Consider the following 25383-nt stretch of genomic DNA (forward strand, 5'->3'; position numbering starts at 1 on the left):
TTAATATAACTTTAAACCAGGAAGCTTCACTGATTTTTAAGTACTTAAAAAAAAAAAAAAAAAAAAAAGAAAGCTTACTGCCTGGTGGGATTGTTTGGAGTTCTGGTTCTGAATTTTGGGAGGAAAAAAGAAAACGTGTGAAAGTTCCTGTGATTTACAAACTGCTTCCGTCAGAAAGTCTCTGATCTCCTCGGAATATGTTGTTTCAGTTCTGCTTTATACTTCAATCACGGCGTAACTGGCAAGGAGTGAATAAACCATGTGTAATATTTAAGGAGAACTTAAGTACAAATGCCCTTTATTAAAATGTAAGAAGCTGTAATAGGAAAACAGACCCATTCGGTTATTTCGTAGGCATGGAAGTGCATTTACTCTAAATGCTTTGCTTTTCCTAGACGGGGAAAATGAGTTTTTCAGAATACAGTACGGAATCCGTTCTGCAATGCTAATTGTATTTAATAATAGTCATTTAAATTTGGCTGCACTGTGCTGAGCAGCAGCGAGAGAAAATCGTATGTGGGAACGCAGAGGTCCCGAAGTCTGACATATGGTGCTCTGGCCTTCAAAGTCTGTCTTTGTGCACCCAGCAAATATCTCCGAAGCCTTTCTGGTGGCTGCCCCCCCCCCTCCCCATCTGATTCTCAGGCACAGATTTGTGCTACCCAGTGCTTTTCCAGCGTTGGCACTTGGTTCCATATTCTCATTTCAAATACTCTGCGTGTGAAGAATGTTCTGAGTTGCTTATGTTCTCATTCCCTAATGAGCATCGGTCCATCTGTGATTGCTTGGATTGAAATTAATAAATGGGTTATTCACCAGCACCAATCCCTTGCTTTCTGGCACGTCACATCAGCTGCCCTCTGTGGTTCTGGTGCCTCCCACAGCCCTTCTTGGTGAGCTCTGGAAGCACAGGCAGTCCTTGAGGGCTTTATACCTTGCGCTCCCATGCAATTTCCACAGTTGTCCTGACAGTTCAGTTTTCTGCCCTTAATCCTCTCCGCAGTGATCCCTGCAGGTCACTCTCAGCCATAAGACTAATCTGCAGCAGTCACGTGCAGGTCCTGCGCTCTGCCCCCGTGCTCCCTGCCTCCATCAGTCTGACCACCCCCAGCCTCTTCCCCTGCCCACTCCATTCTCACAGCACAGCCGTGGCACCGAGGACGGCAGCTCTGTGCTGCGTCTCCTCTCCTGGCACCTCTGCTTCCCGGCGGCGCGTCGGGCTGGCAGCACGCACAGCAAAATACCACAATAAAACACTTTCCTGAAACACAGAGACAGTAAACTCTGTCCATTGTTTCTGCCTTATCTGCCGAATCAATAAGTGGTTAAAGAATTCAAGGACGTTTTTCAGACAAGACCTTCCTTTTTTAGTACATGTTGACGTACACACCTTTAAATGGCTTCATAATATTAGCTGTTTTTCAAATATGCAGGAGAATTGGTATCAGGCCTTTGTATCTGTAGTTCTTCAGATCCTTCCTTGCTTTTTATTAAAATATGGGAACGATAATCTCCGTGCTTTTAGTTTCCTGATTTGAGTAAGCTGCTGGAAAGTGCTGCCAGGCTTTCTGCTTCCCTTTCTGTCTCTGCTTTGGAGCAGCAATCGAGTGGAACTGGTCTTGGTTTGGGTAGTTTCTGTCAATATTTAGTAATTGTAAATCCTCCATTTTCCAGTACATTAAGAAAAAGTTTGCAGAAAAAAAACCCCAAAGTTGCTGTGGAATGAATACTTTATTGTCAGAGCTATAAAGCTGCCCTTCCTTCCACAGTGAAGTTTTGAAGGAAAATGCAAGTTTAGAGAAAATAATAGATGGTGGGAGGTAGTTATTCTCCCTTACCTGAGCGGGCAGCTTCCTAAACGAGCACTGCATAAATTAACACTAAGTAAGAACAGACGTGAAGCCAAAGCAGCCTGCCTTCAGCTCCACAGCGCAGGGCAGCTCGGTCTCCTTGGGTCTTTGCATGGAAAAGATTCAGAGCTGTTTAGTGTTCAGTAGCAGAGGGTGCCCAAAAGTGCATCTTTTCATCTTCTCACAGGCTTAGTGGAAATAATAGAAAAATATGCTTCCTGCAATGAAAGCAGAGCGTGACATCAGAAGTGCACACAGATCCCATTCGTTATGTTACATCTTAATTAGCAGCAAAACAAAGTTACTGTGGAGGATGCCTGTCCGGCCAGCGCCTGGCTTGCTTTCTTTGTATTAAGATTTAAAGTGAAGAATCACAGCAGGCAGCAGTGTTCTTAAAAATATCGATTGCTGTTGTGCTGAAACAGGACTTCAAATTACATTCAGTACAGACATAGCAGAAATACTCTTACAAGGCTACAAGAGCTGTACACAGGAGATTAAGTTCCCTCTTTATGTAGTATGTTTATTCTTATAGCTCTGAGTGCACGAGTTGTATTGGACCGAGTCTAACACCTTCTTTCTCCTCACCCCCTCAGATTGACGCATTGGGTAAAAGAAGCAAAGAAGCAGAGGCAGCCTTCTTGAATGTTTATAAGAGATTAATTGATGTCCCAGGTAAGAAAATGAATTCCTTATTCTGAAAATCTTATGGTGTATTTTGATGTGGATGCTGCTGGCTGTTTGTTCTCCCTTTGCTAAGTTAAGCATGAGTTACGTTTTGATTAACGCTCCAGCATTCTTTCTAATGGAGGGAACTAAGTAAGGTTCATTTCATGGCTTCTCTTGAAACTGTTCATTGACTTGACTTCTCAGTGTTTGGATGTGTCAATTTTTATTATTAAAATATTGTGTGGTTCTGAACAATTCATTTGTTAGGCTTCACGGTTAAAAAAAATATATATTTCAAAAGTCCATCAAGAGGCAATGTGTGTACTTGTCCCAGACCATGACTGCCCCTCCCTGTCCATCCCAGCCCGGCCCAAAGTGCTTGTTTTCTGCTATAATTTGGGAAGGCAGTCTGGTGTCTGGTGCTTTGGATATTTTTCACCACCAAAATACCATGGGAGCCTTCAGATGCTCTCATGCAAAGGCTTTTTCTGAAGCCTTGCATCACCACAGGTGCTGGGATTGGAATAGCAGAGTCAGGCTAAAACTTGATGGAGTAGGTGGACATACCTCCCATGCTGTGATGGAAGATGGCTTTACAGAAAAGGGACGTTCTCCTCCATTTGCAAGAGCAAAATTTGCACCACGTTGTACACAGTCACAGCCCTTTGTCCAGCCTTCCCCTGCACATGCCTTATGTTAAATGTCAGAGAAGTATTTCTTTGATATTCTGACTCCACGTAAACATTTTGGCCTGGCTAAGTTGTGGGTGCGCTGGAGTCTGTGGGATTAGAAATATCTGCAGGTCTTAGTTCCACGTTACATCCGTGGGACTCAGAGCACACCAGTGCCGTCAGAAGCACATTCCAGATTCTGCAGAAGTCTGACCAGTCTCCTGTAGCTGTGTGGAAGCACAGCCAGTACTCAGTATTTACAACAAATAATAGAACAAGAAGGAAAACAGCCATTAGGAATGTACAGCACTGTAATGGTCACGACGCGGTGGGGCTGAGCGAGGCACTCATGGCGCAGCACAGATAGCCTTCCACACTGGGCATGTCTTCGTGGAGGGCTTTCCTGTACAGAAGACATCAGCATTAATTTATCACACATGCTGTTTTGCCTCTGTGTGGCTTATATATCTTCAGACCTGTCCGTTTGGTATTTCAGATATTTAGGTAGAGGTTTCGCTCCGAAATCCTGCAGTGTTTTCTTTTCAGTGTGAGAAGGGAGCTGTGATGTTCTGAGAAAGCTATGGCTGGAATGCTGCAGTGGTTGTTTGGCGTTCAGCATCACTGTTACATGACAAGGGCGCAGTTTTATCAGACGTTCAATATCCTTTATAGGACTATATAATAATCGCAGCTGAAGTTTAATTCCCAGCAGCCAATTTTATGGTTCTTGAGGAAAGCTTGTATTCCTCTCTTCAGTAATAACGTGCACACTTTATATAATTAAAAAGGGCTTCTATTTTAATTTTAGTACACAATGATCTGTATTGAAGCTCCAGCTATGGTGCTTTATGGATTCAGCTAAGTTTAATGATTTTCTTTCCTGACTTGGAGCAGAATTTTCACTCAGGCTCTTCAAGCAAAGAATTTGTGGGGAAAGTGGTGTTCCGTGCATTTTTTTACATACATCAAGTGGTTTTCTCTTTCAGAGATAAAATAAACCTTTCCACGTCTCTCCAATTTTAGGCTACTGTTAAAATAGAATTATCATTGGTTGGTGCTGCAAAACGTATCCGTCCTAAAGGGACAGCAAACACTTTGCTTTATGTGCATTTATACAGCTGTAATTCTCACTCAGATCACTCTGTATGCTTGAGACTGAACATTTTTAATTAATGGAATTAATTTTCTCATTTAAGTGCCTTACTTTCAGTATGCAGTACAGAGCTAGAGAAAAGTGAATGCTGCCACATGAATTGCACTAATCAGCAAGGTTGTCACAACTTACCTTTAAAAATACTGTGAATTTATTTATTGTGAGGTAAAGGGAGGTTGAGTTTGTATTTTGAGGAAGCTTTCTGCCATCTGTGCAAGATTGCCTTCTTTCTGATTTTATAGAATAAGTGTGTTATGTTAGGCTCTTGGCCCTTGGCTTCCAGGGTCTTAGTCTCGCAAACACTGAGAGTGAAACTGGAGCCCAGTTTTCTAAGTGTTTGGAGGAACAGTGTTCCCTTGCAGTACATTCCTAATTCACTCTTTCTAAAGCTTTAACAGAAAAAATACTAAGTGTGAACAACATAAAAAATTCAGTATTTTTCTTTTAAAAATTGTGTTTGATACTTACAATGTTTATTTTTCTTAAACTAAACTTCACTGTGATTTTCAAGTAAAGGTTAAAAGAGAGACCAGAGTGAACGCCAGACAGCAGTATCTGCATAAACTGCTTGAATTTCACTTTATGCTGTCTCTTTATTGCTGTGCAATTACTGCACAATGCCAGACTTTCATTTTCTTGGCTTTCAGTAATACTCCCGTTACGAATGGCTGCTGCGTAGACAAAAAGAAACGACTTCTGCCTTTAAACAGAAAATCCTCTATCTTGCTGTGGCATCAATTAAACTGAATTTGGGTGTCATCAGTCACTCCCTGGAGCAGCCGGTGGTGCACACTTAGCAGCACTGCCCAAAGCTGTCAGAGCAGTACCTGTGTCTGCCCGATCCTGTGCCTGGGGGAAGCTCACCCGGGTGCTGCTGTGCTCAGGTCCCACACTCAGCCTCCCTGCCACTGTCCCACACCTCGTTACACCCTGCCAGGGTACTGTAAGGAATCAGGTGGACGTTTGTCAGCATTTGCATGTTCTGAGAGGCAGGGTAGGTTAGCACAGACTTGCTCTCAGTTTGGTGGGACTGTGCTGCTGTTTAGGGCTGAACTGTAAACAGTGCACATTTCTGCTTGATCTGAATGTCATCAAGAAGGAACTAAATGAAATGTCTCCTGCAGTGTAAAAGGGTGTGTGTTTTTATTGGAGACTCTTCACAGGTCTGCTGTCATCAGATTCGCCATCAGTTTGGTGCTACATAATGTGCATTTTAGCTCAGAGGAGCCCCTGCTAAGGACAGCATAAAACAAAATAGAGGGTAGAAAGAAGAAACATACAATTTTTTTAATGCATCCTGTCAAAACAATAAAAAGCAGTAACCATGAGAGATGGCTGGAGTGGAAATTTAGTCTTTCCCTTGCTCCTGGCTGCTATAAATCGTGTGCCCAGCGCCAGGCTGCCCTGCAGGAGGGCTGCAGGGAGGGATGCAGTGTTTGCAGGAGTCACAGTCTTGCAGATTTCACACAGCCCAGCACAGGGCTTTCTTTTTCAGGGGGTGATTTAGCTCAGGAATCACAAACTTCTTTTAAAATAAGTAATCAATTAAAGTAAATGTTAGTGATTACTTCTAGAGGAAGAAATCTGTTTCTCACCCATGAGGAAAGCTCCTTTCCTTTACTAAGGAACACAGTTCCCAACTCCATTTGTTTGTGATCATTTACCATTTAGCCACTTGCTTTGCTGTTTGGACTGTGAGAAGACTGCCATTTAAACGGCCACTCGATCAATGTTCTGTGATTAAAGGTGACACGAGAAAAAAACAGGTTAGATTTCTTCTCAGAAAAGTTATCTCTTGCTTACGTTGGAAGTGATGAATGTGTATGAAGTCGTCGTATTCTTGGATATTATGTAGCTTGCTTGGATTGTTTTGTGGAGCGTAATGTTAAGCAGAAGTGTAAAGGTTAATACCAGCGCTGATAGGAGAAGGTGTGCACAGACTGTTTGCACCCAGATGACCAGAAGGCTGCACAGTGTGCTGAAGTTAAAAGCCAAGCACACAGAGCCTTTGTGCCTGTAGAGGAGAGCTGAGGAAATACAATTCAGGAAATTCATGCTCAAAACATGGCATGCAAAAGTTAATTCTCAGAGTGCTTTTCATTCGGCTAATTGTTAATTGTTTCAGAAACTCTAGGAGAGCAGTATCAGGCTGTAATATGAGTTTGTGGTGTATCACGGCTGATCAGCACAGAGCATTTCTGAGGAATGTCTGCTCTCGGTGCACATGATGTGAAAAATCTTAAGCAGTTCCAGGTTTGATAAACAGTGATAGGTGTCAAAATGATCACCCTTTCTCAAATGAAATATACGTAAATAAAATTGGAGCTAGAAGCGTAAAATGAAAGGGCTGTTGGTGTTTTTGCTGTCCCTAACTTTGCAATGGAAATGAATATTCATAACGAGTGCTTTTGCTCGACGTTAGAGAGAAAACAAATCAGCGTGACAGTGAGTAGTCCTAGGAGGAAAGGAAGCAAAATGAACTTATTCATGGACAGCAGCAGCAGTGCATACACCACCTCGGAGAGAGCGGTAGGGTGTCTTTCTAAATGCACTTGAAAATCTGATAAAATTAAGCAGAAAATTGGACGTAGTTAATACTTGAAAGAGTGAAAATTAGTGAACCCATGCGGCTGCAGGTAGGGATGTAGCGTGTGACTGTACCCCATCTGAAGGCAGACGCTTTGATGCTTCGCCAGCATGTTCAGGCCAGGTTAAAAAAAAATGAGAGACTTATATAAACATATTTAAAATGCCCCAGTTTTGGCTGGAAGAGAAGTCTATAGAATAAAAAATGAGGGAATGTAGGCATTGGTGATTTTCCCACAAACTGTTCTGCAAACCTTTGCACAAAAGAATGCCTGAGGTGGGGGTGAAGAGCTGCGTGGGGAGACTCGGAGCGGCAGTTTGCTGGGGTCAGTGGCTGCTACCCTTAATTTCCAGCACTGAGGAAAGCAGCTCAGAATCACTTCAGTCTCCTCCCCTCTGGGGTCGCAGTTCTGCGCCGTGCCTCTCGGGAACGCAGCATAAGATACCATTTGGGATCTGTGCTGGCTGAGTGCGTGCTGGTAGGGCACACTGATGGGCTACATGGTTATTTTCCGATGAGGCACAAAGTCCTGGCCGCTGCTGGTCTTTATACTGGTTCACTTTATCCTTATTGAGACGAGTGTCACAATAACTAAAAATTGCTTTGATACTTTAATATGTGGCTTCCAATTGAGCTTGTCTGATCACATTCTTTTTTCATCCATTTTTCCTCGTTGAATTAATAATTGGATAAATTCCTTTGTAAAAGCTGGAATAAATATTCTAAGGAAGAAATATCCCTAAAGCATGCACTTTGAAAAATTTATTGCAAGGTTGTCAAGCCCTATTTTAGTTGGTAGGCTGGAGGCATGGAAGGAAGAGGGGAGGTGCAGATAAGGGGAAAGATGCAGTGAACGGGCACAGGAGAGCCCTGCAGCAATGGGCAACTGCGCCTGGAGGTGCTGCTGCAGCGCCCTGTGCAAGCTTCTGCTTTAGAGACTGGGGTTAGGACAACCCTGACCCTGGTACCTGGAACAGGAGTGCATATTCAGAGCAGAAGAGGCAGTGTGTGGGTGCATGTGTGATGGAGAATATCAGACTTTCCCTTCTTCAGTTGCAGGAATGTGAAATGGAATCAGAACAAACCCCTCTGAGTATATACAGAGCTTTCAAATACAGTGGAGGGTTCTCATTTTTTCTAATCTCAAAACAGAAGAAAAGAAACTTTCAGCATATGAGTGATTTTCTGTAAATGCCCTTTGCTTTGTATTGAGCTCGGTGTGCAAGCAGTAAATTCCAATGTCTTCAGCCATTACAAGAATATTAATGACAAACTGGAGCATTTTCAGTTGCAATGGTTCCTCTTATAAGTCACTAGCTCCTTTTTTAGCTGGCATATTATAGTGCCATAAAATCTTGTATCACCTATTATGCGTACCCACTTTGAATATTAAAACCTTCTCTGTGGATTAATTTTGGTTCCTTCTTTGGAAATAAAGGGAACTGAGACACAATTCATTAAGGAATCAATCATTTACACTGCCTTGTTCGATTCTTTTGGATACTGGGATAGAGATGCATCTCACGGCCTGGTGCAAGGCCAGAGCATCCCTCCAGCAGGTTGCCATGGTGGTAGAGGAAGAAAGGATCATAGAATGATAGAATATCTCAAGTTGGGAGGCAATTACAAGGATCGAGTCCAACTTGTGGCTCCACCAAACCATCCAAAAATCAGAACATATGTCTGAGTGTTATACAGACACTTCTTGAATGCCAGTAGCTCAGGGCTGTGCCCACTGCCCTGGGCAGCCTGTCCCATCCCCACCACCTATCCTGGTGCAGCGCCTCTTCCCGATGCCCAACCTGACACTCCCCTGCCGCAGCTCCATGCCATTCCCTTGAGTTCTGTTGTTGCTCACCAGAAAGAAGATATTTTGAGATAACAGCCCACAAATCTAAGAGCCACATAATGGCAAAGGGATCCATGGGATTGTGGACAAAATGACCCTACTGCATCTCATACCATTTCAGCTGACCCTCTTGGCATCAGAGTGTTGCCACTGCCACTTTATTGCGATTACCGGGAGCAGAGCCTGTTGTGCTGTGGCTTTGTCATCCCTATTCGAAGGGCTGCATCAGTACTGGAAAAATTCTGCCCTGCTGTTCTGCGGGCTCGGCACAATTTGGTGCCTGCTTTCTCACTGGTGGGGAAATGGGTACTGGGAATTGCTGATAGAGCCCTTATGGAATGCTCCGAGGGCAGCAGGGTGGGGAGAATTCCATGAAAAATGGGAAAAATAAGAGGAGTAGATCCCGGTGCTGTGGGGTGGGAGAGTAAGAAAATGTGTTTCATTCGTGATAGAAGGAAGAACCTTTTCATGTTGTTTATGAAGTGAGGAGCTGGAGAGATGATGAGCTTTGTTCTAAATGAAATCATGGCTGTAGCTCCTCTGTCCCTGGGCTGCTGGAGTCAGGGGGGAACAGGAGGAAAGTTATCATTTATTCCGCGAAATCTTTGTCTCAGTCTCTCTAGGCTATATCAATTTACCCCAGAAATTTCAGGGGAATAATTAATGAATTAATTAAGGATGCTGTGAGGTGTTTGAATATTCAAAAGCTACAGTGTAATTATTATTTTTTTCCAAAGCAGGCTCTCGGGTTATTTTCAGATTCAATCTCCCGAGGAAGTGCGGGACCTGGAGCGGTGCCTTCAGGAAACCCAAAAACTTCAGCATTGTGGCAGTGCTTTAAAAATAATCAATAAAAACAGAGTTAAAATTGTGTTAATAAGGAGGGGTCGTTGTTTTTCTCCCCTCCTGTTAGCGCTTTGCGTGGGTGTTTGTGAGGAAGCCTTCCTTACACCACGGTTTGGGCAACAAAACCACGCTCTTTGTGAAACGGATTATTTTTAGACCCAAACCTTCGGAAACGCATTACAGCGGAATGAAATATTAATTGCCCCCGAAGTTTGGCACTGTTTCATAACTTGATTTCTTGGTGAGGAGGGAGCACGGAGCCCTTTGTTTTGGAAAGAAGCTCCATCTTAAGATACGGACAGAGCGCTGCGTGGTCCTTCCCACGTTGTAAACAAACAAAGCGCGCCCGCAGGCACCGCACTTCCACAAAAGGGTTCGGGTGCTTTTTTAAAACAGCGAATTGCGACTTATTGCTGCGTGCGGCCGCTGCCTCCGCGCAGCGCCTCAGGGCGCGCGGCCGTTCCCGCCTCAGAGCCGCCTCAGGCTCGTCCCGTCCCGCTCCGCGGCTCCATGCCGGGCCTTGCCGCGCGCCCCCCACCGCCCGGGGCTGCCGGGAAGAGCTGAGCGAGGGCGGCCCCAGCGTCCCGCCGGGCTGCGGGCTACGCGCGCTCCCATCTCTCTCTCTCTCTCTCTCTCTGTATTTAAGCACTGACAGCGTTTTTTTTTTCCTTTGGGCTGACAGCTCCGAGCAGCGCGCGCTGTTCGGGCAACTTTTGAGCTTCCACCTCCCGAAACACCACCGAACGCAGACCTCCAACATAGCGTTACGTTCCGGAGCTTTTCCCCTCCTCTACTTAAATAACGAGGGTGGTCCCAGCATACTCCATATCGAGACAGCTTTTCATCAGTTGCTCATCAGCATGCTAATTGCTGTATGACTAATTATGCCCTGAATTCCAGTTGATTTTCTTAATGAGACAGCTGGGTTAATTATGTAATCGTATGATTACATTAGCCCAGAGTGCCCCTGCTCAATGTGAGTGCTGTGATGTCAGCGTCCAGCCCAGTGTGCCCAGGGAGGGCAGCAGGCACTGCTCTGTCACTGAGGGCTGCCTTTGTGTCGGGTTTGGGTTTTATGAACAAAACTCTGTTTGGAATTGGTGTTGGTCACTGATAGATCAGCCTTGCCTCCTGGTTTGAGGCTGCAGGTGTGAGGCGCTGCCTCCATCCAGCTCATAATGTAAAGCAGCGTTTTATCAGGACCTGCCTTTAGGTTGCTTTGAAAACGGTGCTTTGTTTACATGCAGAAGCAGCAGCACCGATAATTTGTTCTCTTGCACTGTTTATGCAGTGTTTTATTGTCCATAGTATGTGAATGGTCTGGAAGTGCTGCTGCTTTGCACCCTGTTTGTTTGATGGAGTGTATTAACTGCTATACAGCGTTGCCCTTTTTGTTTGCTCCCATTTTCATTAGCTGGGCCACGTCCACTCAGCTCCTCTAGACTGCTCAGTGAGGTCTTTGGGGAAGAGAAAGCAGCAGCGTTGCTGTGGTAGTGTGGGGAAACCTCATAGAGGCACAGAATCGTTACAGTTGGAAGGGGCCCTTAAAGGCCACCAGGTCCAGCACCCCTGTTGTGAGCAGGGACACCCACAGCTCATCAGGGATCAGGTCTGGGTGTGTGGGGCTCTGTATGCACACACGGTGCAGGGGGCATCTCTGAGGGGTAGGGTGCAACAAGTTGCTTAGGAGAGCAGAACAGAGCAGGAAAAGATAGAAATGTGCGCAGAACTCAGTATAAAAACAGACATCTCCATTTATTGCTGGGCAGTAACAATCGCACTCTGGGCTTTAAGTTGTAGATGAGCTGATTCTTCTTGTCTTTTTTCTCATTTCTTATTTATCTCGTGCCATGCAGAGATCCTGGACTTCTGCAAGCCAGATAAGAGCCAAACAAGGAGAATAATTTGCAATGAGTTTTCTACATTTAAGTGTTAATTGAGATGATTTTTCTCTTTTAGCAGTTACAGAAAAGGCATGTCTTTGTTGCTGCCTATAAGCTAGTGGCATTTGATTCGTCTGAAACATGTGTGCCTGTTGTTTGTGTAATGAATCGAAAGTTTTGGTCCATTGCTTGTTTAAAAATTCAGTGACCTCCTGTTAAATGACATGAAACACACTTTGTAAGCCTGGTTAATATACAAAGGTATGCTTTTTCATGCATGCATACATTGGGAAAAGCGGAGTATTTTTATTTATTTTTAAATCCACTCCACTCAAGTAGGGTTTACGCTTCTTTCGTATTAATTAGTTCATAAATACTTCAGAAATCATGGCCTTTTAGGTGTGTTTTTTTTTTTTAATTAAAGAGCACGTTAAGGCTTGTCGTGAGAACTGAATTATTTGTGTCTCTGGTCACAGTGTCTTGGTCATCTTATTGCCATGCAGTGATAAAAATTAAGGCTAAGAGGTGCTCATGCCGTGTCCTTCGCATTATTTAGTGGCTGCAGGCCATCAGTCCTTCAAATGGGCTCTGGTAAAGTTTGAAGTTTAATGCACAGAGACTGTTCTTACATTTTGTTTGTTCTGCCACTGTTTTGCTACTTGAACATTAACCTTTAATAGAGCTAAATTAAATATACATGTCCTGATGAATAATTATGAGATCGTGAGCATTTTCATTTTGTGCATAAAGCTGCTCAGGGACCTCAGATTTGACTAAAGGTTTGTCATTATTCACTTCATAATGCCCATGTTATTTTGGTCTGATTTGGAAGTAAAAAGCCACGTGCATTTGGAGCAAGATGCATCTGTGGCGTCTGGTCTTCTTACAGTGGGGGTAAAATCGCACTCACAGTTTTGTAAAGTTCACTTTCCTTCTAGCATTTTAATGCTATTCTGTAGGAATTCCATAAGCAGTGCTCAGATCCCTACTGCCCAGGCTTGGCTCTGCAGCATGGTGCTGACAAGCATTTGGTCCCACAAAGGGTCGCAGACCTCCGTGGGAGAAGGGCATGTTGTGACAGCCTGCGCCTTAATGGGGCCGCACAGCAATGCTGCAGGGACTGTAACTCGTGCTACTGCTGTGACTTAAACTTGGTGTGTAATTCCTTACCTGTTTCCCCCCCGTCTCTGCCGCAATAACATTTTAAGTTTGATTTATTATAAATATTTTAATGCAGATAATAATAACGAAAAGTATTTGGCCTAAAAAGCATAAATGAAAAAGCGATGTAGTCATAAACTATGTATGTACAGAGAACAGATGACAAGCAACCTAGATTTTGTATTATGAACGGGGTAATGCCATGAGCTGTTGAAGAACTGAAGTAACAAAATGCAGCAGACTGCTACTTACAATGTCTCTGAGCTCAACATAACCCAGTACTATTCTTTTATAAACTATGAAACAATGCTGGCATATTGAAAAAACACACAGGCTCATGCTTAATGTGTTAACAGAGGTACAATAGACTTATTATGTGTTTCCAGAGACTGAGGGTGGTCTGAAAAATTAATGACTGTGGTGGTTGAAAATTAAGTGAACTCCCTAACATATACTGTTGTTGATCCGCTGAGTTTGGTGTTTAGCATTCCTCGACAGGAGACTAAATCTTTGCAGCCATTCCACAAGAGATGCTGGCGCCCATAAGAGAAATGTATTCAATAATCTTTTATAAGTCTGCTGGACTCCAGCGTTTTCCTATCCTGATGGGGAAGAAATCCCAGAATAAATGACACGTGTACGTGTCAGGTGTGTCCTCGGGAAGGGAACCGGCATCGGAGAATTAACGTTACAAGAACTTATAAAATAATTTCTAATGTTTATTCGATTAGAAGTATAAGAAAAATGGGGAACGCAGGTCACAAAATCCAAGATTTATGGTATTAAATTCACACAATTATTATTGATCTGTCGCTCTGAGAAAATACAGCTTACATCTCTCTAATCGAATAACCTTTTAGTGCTCAGCTGTGCAGGAGGGCAGAATTTTCCTCAGAAATTCAGTCCTGCAAAAGTGAAGGTATTTAAGGGACACCAGCTGTCCGTGGATGGTATTGTCTGGATTGCTTTTCTCCTTCAAACTTTTCATTTTGAAAAGAAAAATACATAACTTCAGGCTGTCACATGCCATTGCATTGTGGCTGTCTGCACCCAGGGCAGATTGCCCTGTGGGTAAATGCCCCAGTGAGGAAAGCATGCTCTAATCTAAAGGGTAGCCTAGGTGAAGTTAACTATCCTTTTTTTTTTTTTTTTTTAATTTATATAGGATATGAAGTGAGGAGCATACAGGAAAAGTAATTAAAACTTGTCACTGGATATCGATAAAGAAAAAAAAAGAAAAAAGGCTACTTGTACCCTGAGCTGCTGGAGTTGCAGAAGTGTTACTGTTACCTTATGTTTTACTTTGCTGGTTTTTTTTTTTTCAGATCCAGTTCCAGCTTTGGATTTAGGACAGCAGCTTCAGCTGAAGGTTCAACGTATGCACGATATTGAAACAGAGAACCAGAAACTTAGGGAAACTCTAGAGGAATACAACAAAGAATTTGCCGAGGTGAAAAATCAGGGTAGGTTGCACATGAATTCGTTTATCAGCTTTTAATGCATACTGACATTTGAAGACTGAGATTCAATTCAGTTTTATTTCTTACAGGCAGAGTTGACAGTAGCACTGAAATTCAGTAAAGAAAGTATAGTAGTGTATTGTTGCCACTTCTGCATTTGTGCGTTTGTGGCTTTGGATTACACTCTTTGGATTTCTTGAAAAGTTTCTGTAGCACCACATCAGAGAATGAGGCTATTACTGCATTGTAGCCTCCTCCAGCTCTGCCTGGAAGTGACTCCACCAGCTGAAGTTACATGCAGGCTGTGCTGCTGCTGACATCAAGCTGAACGGGCGCGTGGGTGCACGTAGAACACATATCTTATACAGCCATGCACAAAAAAAAGCCAACAACCCAGTATTTCATATATGGGTACAGACTTGTACAAATGGAAATTTTACTCTGTTTTTCCTCATGTGAATCTGCGTTATGCTGCTGGAGTACATTCAGCATGCATACTTTATGTTTACTGTACAAACTGTGCAAAGAACAGTGTGGAACAATGTAAACAAGCTAATTATGTTTAATTAAGTTTTCATGAGACTGGAGTAGATGGACATACATGAAAATCTCAATTAGATTTAAAGCCTTTTGTCTTTAGAAGTGTTCAAGTTTTCTTATATCTCAGAAGAACATGTTTCCTGCACCAGGAAACAAGTTTTGCTTGGTTGTATGCCTGCTTCCCTGTACGTAGGGCTTGTCATTTTCATATTCAGTACTATGTTCTGGATCATAGGTGAGGGTTTTTTCTACACATTTGGAGACATTGAAGCTTTCTTAGACTATGGAGCCATTGCACCCAAATGGTAACGTTTGAAAGCAACATTAGCAGCCAGGTTGGATTTATTGCATCTCATTTTCAGCAGAAGAAGCATCTGTACACCTACATGATATTAACATGGAAGGAATGGCCCTTGGGGAGGACAGGTCCCAGCCTGCAAAGGTTCAGGTTGCGCTACAGAAGGTGTTACATGGGAACCATAATGCTGCCCACTGGCAGTCTTGCACTGGAAATGTACAATCATTGTAAGTCACTGTGCAGTTTTCATGAGGCTGTGCTTCCCATACATGCAGGCATGACATAGGGGTTCATCCCAGAAAGTGGAATAGATCTCAGATTCTGTTGTTGTTTGCAGCAGCTGTGCACACACTGGTCTTTTTGTTTCCCCTTGTGTGTGCTGACTTCCTTTCTGTGTTGCCACTCTGGTGTTTGTGCTGTGTTTGACGCCAGCGCAATAGTTTCACACTCTATTTCAAACAGGCATTAATAAGATATCCAGGGAAAAGCCTGTTGTTAGCTAAGGGTGCTTTGATCAGTTAATCTCTTTGTTTGGAGGGCTGTATACAAGCTGTACAATGCCTTTAAGAACTTCTTCCAAAACTGGTATAAATGGCAGTGGCTAACAAGCTTCAGCTGACCTGAACAGCAAAAGAGGCACTTCGTTTTTGGAACAGTGCAGAGGATTAGTCTGTGCCTAGAGGTAAAAACAGATTCTATCACAAAAGTAATACTTTTTTCCCATGTTTGTGCATTTTTTGCATTAATTTTAGTACTCTATTTCCTTTTAAAATAAGGCATTCTGAATGGATAAGACGCAACTCTAATAATTTCCTGGAGATTATTGAAATGGAAGCTGCTTATTGGATTCTGTGCTTGTTCAGATGCCTGAATACTTTTGCATGTTTATATGTGAAAATACTTGCAGCAAAGATATCTCCAGCACAAATAGTACATCCTTTGTATGTATGAATGAGCATCCTTTTGCATGTGTGAAGGAGCACCCTTTGCTTATTCAGGAGAGCAGAATTCATGTTTGCCAGATCTCAGAAGCATTTCTCTTTGCTCCTTAAAAAAAAACAAAACAAAACAAAAAAAAACAGCCATCACATCCCTTTCATGGCTTATTAATCAGTAATGAGACTCATCTGATTTTTGCATGGCAAGCACAATCCCACTCCTTCATTCAGAAGTAGTGGCTGTGCTGGCAGTCACTTCTCCACTCTCCCTCTGCTCTCGTGGTCTCTCTGGCCAGCTGCCTTCAGTGCAGTTCCCAGCCTGCAGACCTTATCGCCAGGTATCTGCTGTCTGCTGGGACAATTCCCCAGTCAAGTCTGAAAGTGCAGGCTTTTAAAGGATTATGCTTGGTTTTGGTGGTATTATTGAGATATTTTTTCCCAAGTACTTAGGCTTTACTTTTCATAGCAGAGTTAGTCTTTCTGCCGTATTTCTGCAGAACCAGAAATGTTTTATATCCAAAGGTATTTCTCCCAAAGCATCGTTAATGGCAGCTGCTAATAAGCTGATGCCTTTAACCCGCCACATCTCTCTGTAAGTACACTGAAGTGTATTGCTAGCTGCAAGACTTCTGGCACTCTGATGCTTTTTCCAAATTCCATTATTGTTACAAAGCATACTCTGGTGAATGTCCTGCTTTTCTTCTCATGGCCCCTATAAGGATTAGGTCCTTTCCTGTGGGTGGGATCAGAGGGCTTTCACATAGGAATGGATGAGGGCACGCGTGACACTGTCCATCAGTGGCTCCATGGTGACTCTCCAGGTTTCTGCCTCATCTCTCATCCATCACCAGGCGCAGCAAATGCAAGGAAGCTCCGTCATCTGAGAGGAGGGTTTATTCAGATTCCCTGAAAGACTACAAGTGCACTCAGAGCTGTAACAGTTGGTGCTTGTGCATGAAGCCCATGAGGATGAGAAGGCAGTCTGAGTAACGGGAGTATGAAGGGCTCCAGAGTGTCTGTTGCATCTGATCTGTTGTTAGTACTGCAGTTAGATCTTAACTGCGGTGTTTGTCATCAGTTGTGAAGCAGGACAGAGCTGTACCTGAGATACGTGTTCAATTAGTGTTAGATTGCATCTGTGCATGAACCATAGTAAAACTGCCTCTTTTTACATGAGCACATGAGGTGAATTAACTGTCCTATGTACAAATGCATACTTAAACCCACACTGGGACTTTATTAATCTGTACTCAGCAGCGAGCTAATTCGAGACTAGTCAATAAGGTGATATTATATTTTAGAATTGATTTTTTTTTTTTTTAAGTCATGTTAGAGAAACCTCCTCTCTGCTTTCCAGCAAACTGCATTGATCCTTCTCAACATAAACACTTAAAGTTCAATTTAACATTTAGGGAGTAAAAGGTCTCTAAAGGGACTCATATCCATTGATTTTGTGTCAGAGTTGAAGAGCTAAAGTTTAAAACACACTGAGCCTACAGGGTAAAGAAAGCCTTGTGTTGTGGAGCCACGTGGAGCCATGTAAACTCATTCTTTCCCTATTGTTTTTCTGTAGAGGTTACAATAAAAGCACTTAAGGAGAAAATCCGAGAATATGAACAGACCCTGAAGAACCAAGCTGAGAACATAGCTCTGGAAAAAGAACAAAAATTACAAAATGATTTCGCAGAGAAGGAGAGGTGAGTGTGCATGTGTCCTCTGTAGGTGTTGTAGAAGAAGAGAGATGTATTTCTCTGTTTACTCCTCCCATCCAGGATCCTTTCTTTGGTGTGCTGAGACAGGTCATTTATTGAGAGATTCTGGTGATTTATGTGTTTGACACAGAATTATTTGATACTCAACTTTGCACAGAAAAACAATTGTGGAAGTGTAGGAGTGAAACAAGGACAGATTGTTGCTTGGCAGTAGCGTTGTGTGGAGGGGTGTCATGTTCAGAAGAGTGCAAACCTGCTTATATTCTTCACTGGCTGTGTTGTCCTTTGTGACACTAATCTTTCTCCATTAGCTTGCAGTGTAATTCACTCTGCTGTGCCCACTTGCTGTGTCAGAGTATCGTTGTGCTATTGGTACAACCCTGTGATATTTCAGATGGAGCACTGTGCCCAAGAGGCGTTCATTCGTGCTCATACGATCGTGAATAAGAAGGGGACTGTGTTCCTGAACTAGAACTACAAAGTAGCTTGCACATTCTGGTGTTAAAATTAACAAGTATTTCAGTTTTTACATTATTGCTTTTTTTAAAATTTATTTTAAACATCTTGGATGCATTTCTGATCTTCTCCAAATAGTAAGGAGTGTTTGAATCTTAGAGGTCAGTGGGCAGACAAATCTCTCTGTGTGAGACCAGGAGTCGTAAGGGAGTTCTTTCAAGCTGAGTTCCCTACCTTGAGAGTTTATTTCTCTCATGGAACAATAACATTGAGGCTAACATGTTCAGCTTAGCGTAGAAGCCCGTCAGTTTATGTGAGCTTTTTAGTTGGTACATGGATTGCTTAAATTCAGAGCTGAGTGGGAAGGATCTACCTTTGAACACAAGGCATTCTCTAGTCATCATTATCTGTGGTTACTCTCTGATAAGTAACATGTAAGCAATGTCTTCAGCAATTACAATTTAGAAATGCATAAATATAAAACAAAATGAGAGGTCTTAGAATGCAAAACAACAACAGCAACAAAAAGAATGCATAGGGGAGATTTTGAGTTCTCCATGTGTGTCATTTGGGGTGAAGGGAGCTATTGTGAGTTTGTCACTACAAACAGTTACCAGTCTGGTCAGTAGTTTTGGAGAATAAAGGTACGTACCCTAGAGAGTGCAAGTCAGATGCTGGTATTTTTATAAGGCGTTTCACAATTCCAAAATCTGCAGAATATCTTAAAAGCAGTGTCATAAAAATAACATCTTCTGGGAGATGCTGGACAGACTCTCTTCTAAAGATGAGTTTTATAACTCCTTTCATTTAGCCGTTAGCAAAGGGTGTAGTGGCTGTGTGGAAGGATGATGCTAATGTGTATTGCTGACACACACCAGAAAATATTGCCTGTGGCCATAAGAAATGTGAGCATATTAAAGGTCTGATTATGTTATAGAGAAAATATCAATGTGAAATTTGTTTTGAAATATGTGGAGTTTTTTTGAAGTAGCTAAATAATATTACTGAAATTGGCAACTATTATAGCTGTGATGAAACAGCTGCCTCATCTATCCAGTATATCACTTATGGCAAGAAATTTCTTCATTATGACAGTAAAATGGAAATGTATCATTCTCCTTGTACTAACTTTGTACAACAGAGGGTGCTTGGTGACAATTTTCTTAATGTGTGTGACATTTCCAAAACAAATTATGCTCAAGAAAACCTTCCTCTGAAGTTGTCATTTATATAGCAGTCAACTCTTGTATAATGTTCACAGCTTATGTTATGAGGTGGCTACACTGCTAAAATTTTAATAAGTGGGACTGCAAAGTATGAACAGTACTGCAATGTGACATGATTTATGGGTCCCACTGAAGCACCTTGTAGTCTGTGTGGTGTTGTCAGTTGTCTGGTTACGGTGGAGACAGTTAATCACTTCATCTTCCAAATTTGCAAAATACAAGTAAGTTGTTTAACATGATTGCATGCTCTGTTCTCACCTCTTCTTTTCCGTTTACAGAAAATTGCAGGAGACACAGATGTCGACAGCCTCGAAGCTGGAAGAAGCCGAACACAAAGTTCAAGCTTTGCAAACAGGTTTGGCATCACTATTCTGATCTATACCAATGCTCAAACTGCAGGTGAGAGGACAGAGATCCTCCACTGAGTCAGGACTGTGTGTGAACCAGCAGAGCTCGAATGTGCTTTGTGAATCAGAGCTTCGCTGGGGCTTCACACCTTAAATGAACACTTGGGTTGCAGGCAGTCTATTGATGAATAGAGTGGGCACGGCCAAGCACAAAGCTCATACAGCTTTAGAACATCACAGCAATGAAAACAGGCCATGGAACTTTTCATCCACGTTGTGTTTTGCTCTGGTTTTACACATTTCTGATCTATGATAAGTATTTATAGTGGGCCGGGTTCAGTATGAGCCCAGTATCTCCTAGTGTGTCTTGCCTCTTCTGTGACTTGCCATCAAATTTCTGTCCATCTCTGCACTCTTACATATTCCAAGACAGGATGCGTTTGTTTCTTTCGAGAACACAAGAAATTTTCTTGCCTGAATTATTGCAGTAAATATTTCAAATGAATAAGCAGTTTAGCTAGCTAAATAAGAAATGAGTAATGTTTAGCTTTGTTAAGCAGAATGGAAACTGGAAATTTTTATAATGTTGAAGTAATACCAGAAGAAAACAAAAAACGAAAAGATAAATTTCTGCTAAGTCGTAATGATTTGCCTAGGTAAGAAGATAGAGCAAAGGATTTTTCATCAGGAGATACAGAGCTTTATTTATGGCTGAATTAAAAGAATGGAGTAGTCTTCTTGCTTTTCGCTGTTGTTACAGCAGTGTAATGCTTCATGTTTTTGCCTTTTAGCCCTGGAAAAAACCAGAACAGAACTGTTTGATCTGAAAACAAAATACGATGAAGAAACTACTGCAAAGTAAGAATTCACTGCTTTCCTCCTATTTCTTCCTTCAGGGTATCGTTGCTTTTTTTATTTTGTATCTGCCTATTGGAAATGGATGAGATGGGGGAGGTTCAGGAGTCCACTTTTTTTTTTTTAAAAAAAACACTGTCATAATGTGGTCTCCTGTAGAGAGTTTATTAATTCTCATGTTTTTCTACCCAACAATACACTTTGCCTGGGCCACATGCTGCTGCGTTCCTGATTTAATTCTCAGGTGCTGCATCTGCTGTGCATCTTTTATTCCATGTCTCATATTTTATTTAGAAATTGGCCACTTTCAGAATTAAAATATTTTCTGTGATTCTGCAGTCTTGCTGGGAGGAATGGGTTTACCTCTGGATATCCACTGCATTGATAAGCACCCTGATTCTTTCTGGTTGTGAAGTAGCAGTCATCTTTCTCCCAAATCCACCCCAAACTATACAGAATGACATTTTTGGCCAATTGTTGCTTTATTCAAGCAGAACACAGAGGTAATCTCAAATATATATATATATATCCTTGTCTTTGTAATGGCTACTGTAATTATCCCTTGGTTTTATTAACATTCAGTTCCAGAGACAAAAGACAGAAAACAGATAAACAGATTTCTGCTGTTTTTTTCTTTTCACTCTTTGTATTTATGGAAATGTTGTGATGAGAAGGAAATCTCATGAACAGTAGCAGTCTCAGAATTAAGCCCAAACAGTGCTTCCTTCTTCTGGAAATGAGATGGGAAAGCAAGGGGTGCCCTCTGTAAGAGCAAGATGTGGAAGATGAGGCCACATCCTTTGCCAGCTGCATGTGTCACACCCAGGGCATCACTGCCTCCTCCTTTTCCAAGTAGGAGGGTGGTGGGTGAATAGACAGGAAAACCCTTCCTCCCAGCTGAGCCACCTGTTGTGGTACAGAAGAGAATGGAAGCAGAAGGCTGTTGGCAGTCTCCATGCTTTGGGGAGAGAGACTTCAGCTCAGGCTTGATGGGAAGAGTGCCATGGCTTTGTTTTGGCTTATAAGGAAGTGGCTTTCTGGTATGGCACATGGCAGAATCAGGTTTTTCAAGGCCACTTAAACTCACAAGAAGTTTTAATTTCTTAGTGTGTGGTTCTGTGAGCACAGAGGATCCAGTTCCCCTCTGAAGAACATGGGGAGCTTGTAGCTTACAAAATTCTGTCCATAGCGGTTAAGAATCAGCGTCTGGGGTTGAAATACCTTCTACATCATTAACAGTAATCTTCAAAGTAAATTCTGGCTGTACCCTGTAACTCCAGTCCCCTTTGAGGTCTGCATAAGGTGATCGAATGTATTCTTTTCCCTCGTTGATTTCATCCTTCTTTAAGAGATGCATACTAATGATGTTTCTGATGGAGCCTTAAATTACTGCAAATTGCCTTTATTTCCCTTTCTGCTCATAACTGATGCTTGACAGCTCTGTTGCTGGGATTTTGCCTTGCAGTCATTGCTGCAGGAACAGGCATCAGGGCTCAGTGGTTGTAGGCTCTGAACCTTTTAACCCCTCACTCTTTTTCAGTTCTTACTTGCACTGTTTGCATTGGATTTTAATACAGTTTCCCTTAGTAGCATGATTTATATCACACTATGCAAAAGATGTACTCTAAACAGTTTGCTTGCACTTCTAATGTATTTCATTTTCTCGGGAAGATTCACACAGATGTTTTCTTATGATCTTGAGTACAATTCTTACCTAACACACAGCGAATTACATCACATTAGTCGGATCTGCAGCTGCAAGAAGTTTTATTGTGATCTGTATCAGAACAGTGATGAAGACTGGGTCTGTAATGTAGATATCACAGAGCTGAATCCTGAAGCAGGCATTAGGCATGTACGTTATCTCCTAAACTAATACACTGTGAAAACAAACTTGTAGACTGTAATAACAGCAGAAATATTTTATCATTGTTTTGGATATTTATGGCAGAAATAGTGCTTGCATAATAGCAGTCATCCGTGGTGTTTGCAGCCCAAATTCTGCAATATGGAAATCTAGAAAGCCATGAAAAGGGAACTGAATGTAGACAGTGAGATTGAGTCATCTATTTTAATTGTAAAAGCTGGGAGAAAAGTTGAAAAAACACCAATAAAAATGGTGAAAGACAGTTTGATTCTTCTCTGAAAAGAAACCCTCTTTTGATCTAAGTCTAAAAAGCTACTTGTATTGCCAATTTTAATTTTGTGTTTTAAAAACATGTGATTTTTATCTTAGGCCAGAATTGTTAGTTTTACAGACACTTATTTGATGCAGATGAATTGGAATGCCTTCAGGAAAAAAAAGATAATTGTCAATTTTTTGAAGCTAAAAGTACTTTGAAGATTGTCAGTTTTGGAGTAAATCTGTCTTTTAACTGTTTGTAACTGTGAAAAGCTTTCAAAAAAGAAAAGAAAAGTCTTCAGTATCAGCATGAAGGAGTCTGGATTTTATCCTAGTGACTGGTGGTTGTGATCTCGAAGTTGGAAGTCACTGTGTCAGCTTGTTTGTTTATCTTGTGCCGGTGGTTTCAGAATGTCCCGGTTCAAAGCGCTGTGTGCAGAGGGAGGTGCGGAGTAACTGAGCTCGGTGCTGGCAGGGCATCTTCAACTGAGATTGGCTTCTGGACTTCAAATCTTCAGTGAAATGAGCTCCTTTCGTTGGGATTTACAGAAATCAGCCTTCCCTTTGGCGGAAGCCGGGCACTGCGTTGCACAGATAGCCCACGTGCAGGGTGCTGAAGGTGTTAATGGCAGAAAGAAGTTCGTTATGTGCAGTCATTGCAGTCTGTCAGCTGGAACATCAGACGCTGAATTTGACAAGATGGCAGCAGAAAAGTTTTCCATGTGTAGGCTTGAAGTAAAATGTAATTAGCCTTTATGTGCAGAACAAGGATCCATTGATGAATACAGCTGGTCTTTGTTTTCTTCTGTCATTGAGTGTGGGAGGTAAAAGTGTTCTTCTTCATGTTTATTAATACAAGATTCCTTAGACAAATGGCAAGCACAGTTTAATATTTGTTGGAACACAGAGGGGTTTGCCAAAACAGTTGTTGTGTAAGAGGATTTCAAGGTTTTCAGATTATAATCATCTCTGGGTTAAATAAATGAATGATTACTCTGCCTTTTTCAATTAAAGAGGCACATCCTCTCTCAAGGCCTGATACTGATTTTGTTTGCTGTCCCACGCATTTCTATCAGCAAACCTGGTTTTAACAGACGCTAATGAGTTTGATCTGGAGATTCTACCAGAGCTGGAACTGAATAGCAAACTCAGGCTCAAGTTTTAGGAAAATTAAGTAGTTCTTCCCCCAGTACAACAGACGTGATTTTCTTTACCCTCCATAGAAAAAAATAAAGTTCTCGTGTGCATTTCCTTGGATTTCTGAGGACAAACTGTGCTCCTTGCTAACAAGCTCTTTCACTTCTGTTTCTCTGCAGAGTCCTAACAAGTATGTATGTTCCCAGCTGAGCTGCTGATCCTCCGAGCTGGAATGGTCCAATTCCAGTTCTAAATAAATTCCAGAGCCACCTCTTTGTTCCTGCCCCTCCTCTCCCCAGTGTAAATGAATTCTAATTGGAAAAGGATCTTCAGTTGTAGCACATGCAGTAGGCTTGTTACATTACTGTTAACATGTGGGTTGAGGCTCCCTGCCTTTGATGAAAGAAAATATCAAATTTCACAGAAATGCTACATTTTCACCAGTAAATGTTAAATAGTCTTGTGAGGGCTTTAGGTACTGCACCTGATCGTGCAATAAAAAGCCTTAGAAAACAACACGGAGCAGAAAATGTTGAGGTTGTGGTTGTCAGTCGAGGCAGCTTTGCCACTGCTTTCATTCCTCTGTGATTTTCTGGGAGATTTCAACTTTTTGATCTTTTGAAAGTGGTGCGTGCACAGAAAATGAAATGCAGGAAAAATGTTGTTGTATTTACTAGAGGATTTATCCTAAAGTGATTACTTTTAATAACCTATAGAAAAGCATGTTGTCTTCCAATATATGAAGCAGGAAACTGTTTTCCATTTATAGATTAGGCTGATTATTATTTTTTTTGCAGTGTAGTAAAGGATGACACAGAGGGGTGTATTTGTGCAGCGTCATTAAGATTGAACACCGGTGCAATATTGCAAATTGCCTGCACCACATAGAAGATCCAGCTGACTGGTTTTAATCCTGGACTACACTTTAATGAAAACGAAATCAGGAAATGACGAGAGTGCAGCTGATGAAAATGTGGTCTGTGAGCTGGCAGTCCCTGCTTTACAATACGGGAAAGATGTTTGATGTTTTAAGGCCTGGCTCTGTGAACGTGGCTCACAACATTTCAGTGTTTATATTTAATATGACTTTTCTTGTGGTGGTCACACACCTCATCCAGTGATGTTGGGGCAGTGGGGTGGGAATTTATCTCACAGAGGCCATCTCTGCCCTAAGGAGCTTACAGCGTAATATCACGACAGCCCCAAATAAGTTAATGAGACAAATGGGTGGAAGCTAAGGAGCAGGAGGACAAAGTAGTGCCTGTTTTCATCCATGTATCCTGCTTGAAAATAAATAAATCCTCGAGTAATCTGCACAAAGTCAGAGCTGGGTGACAGATGGGGACTGCTGAGCAGGGAGGCAGGTGATGCTGCAGCGCGGGCAGGAGGGCTGCAGTGAGGCAAACGTCTCCTCCTGTTACCTGCATGTGAGTGCAGGGTGCATGAGTCACCGTGCTGGGGACAGGAAGAGGGGCTTGGGGTGATATTTCACTGCCAAAATGCAGTGACAGAAGGACGCAGTTGTGTTTGGTGGCTGCTGGGGGTGAAGGGCACTCCTGCTCGATGTACAGCAGACCTGTTCCTTGGGTGTAGAATTAAGTTCTAAATAGGTGGCTTTGTGCG

General features: G+C 42.2%; 1 protein-coding gene across 6 annotated transcripts in view; it reads left to right on the forward strand.

Moving 5' to 3' along the window:
* The window catches only part of CUX1 (cut like homeobox 1), a 226856-nt gene that overhangs the window by 93594 nt on the left and 107879 nt on the right, over positions 1-25383 (forward strand). For all 6 annotated transcript variants that reach the window (XM_085240899.1, XM_085240894.1, XM_085240895.1 and 3 more), the window contains exons 4-8: positions 2447-2525; positions 13995-14132; positions 17479-17602; positions 19578-19654; positions 20438-20504. In XM_085240899.1, coding sequence (XP_085097025.1) covers positions 2447-2525; positions 13995-14132; positions 17479-17602; positions 19578-19654; positions 20438-20504 — 485 coding nt within the window. The remainder of the gene's footprint in view (positions 1-2446; positions 2526-13994; positions 14133-17478; positions 17603-19577; positions 19655-20437; positions 20505-25383) is intronic.

This window comes from Meleagris gallopavo, chromosome 21 (genome assembly GCF_905368555.1).
Source record: "Meleagris gallopavo chromosome 21, MGAL_WU_HG_1.1, whole genome shotgun sequence".
NCBI lineage: Eukaryota > Metazoa > Chordata > Aves > Galliformes > Phasianidae > Meleagris > Meleagris gallopavo.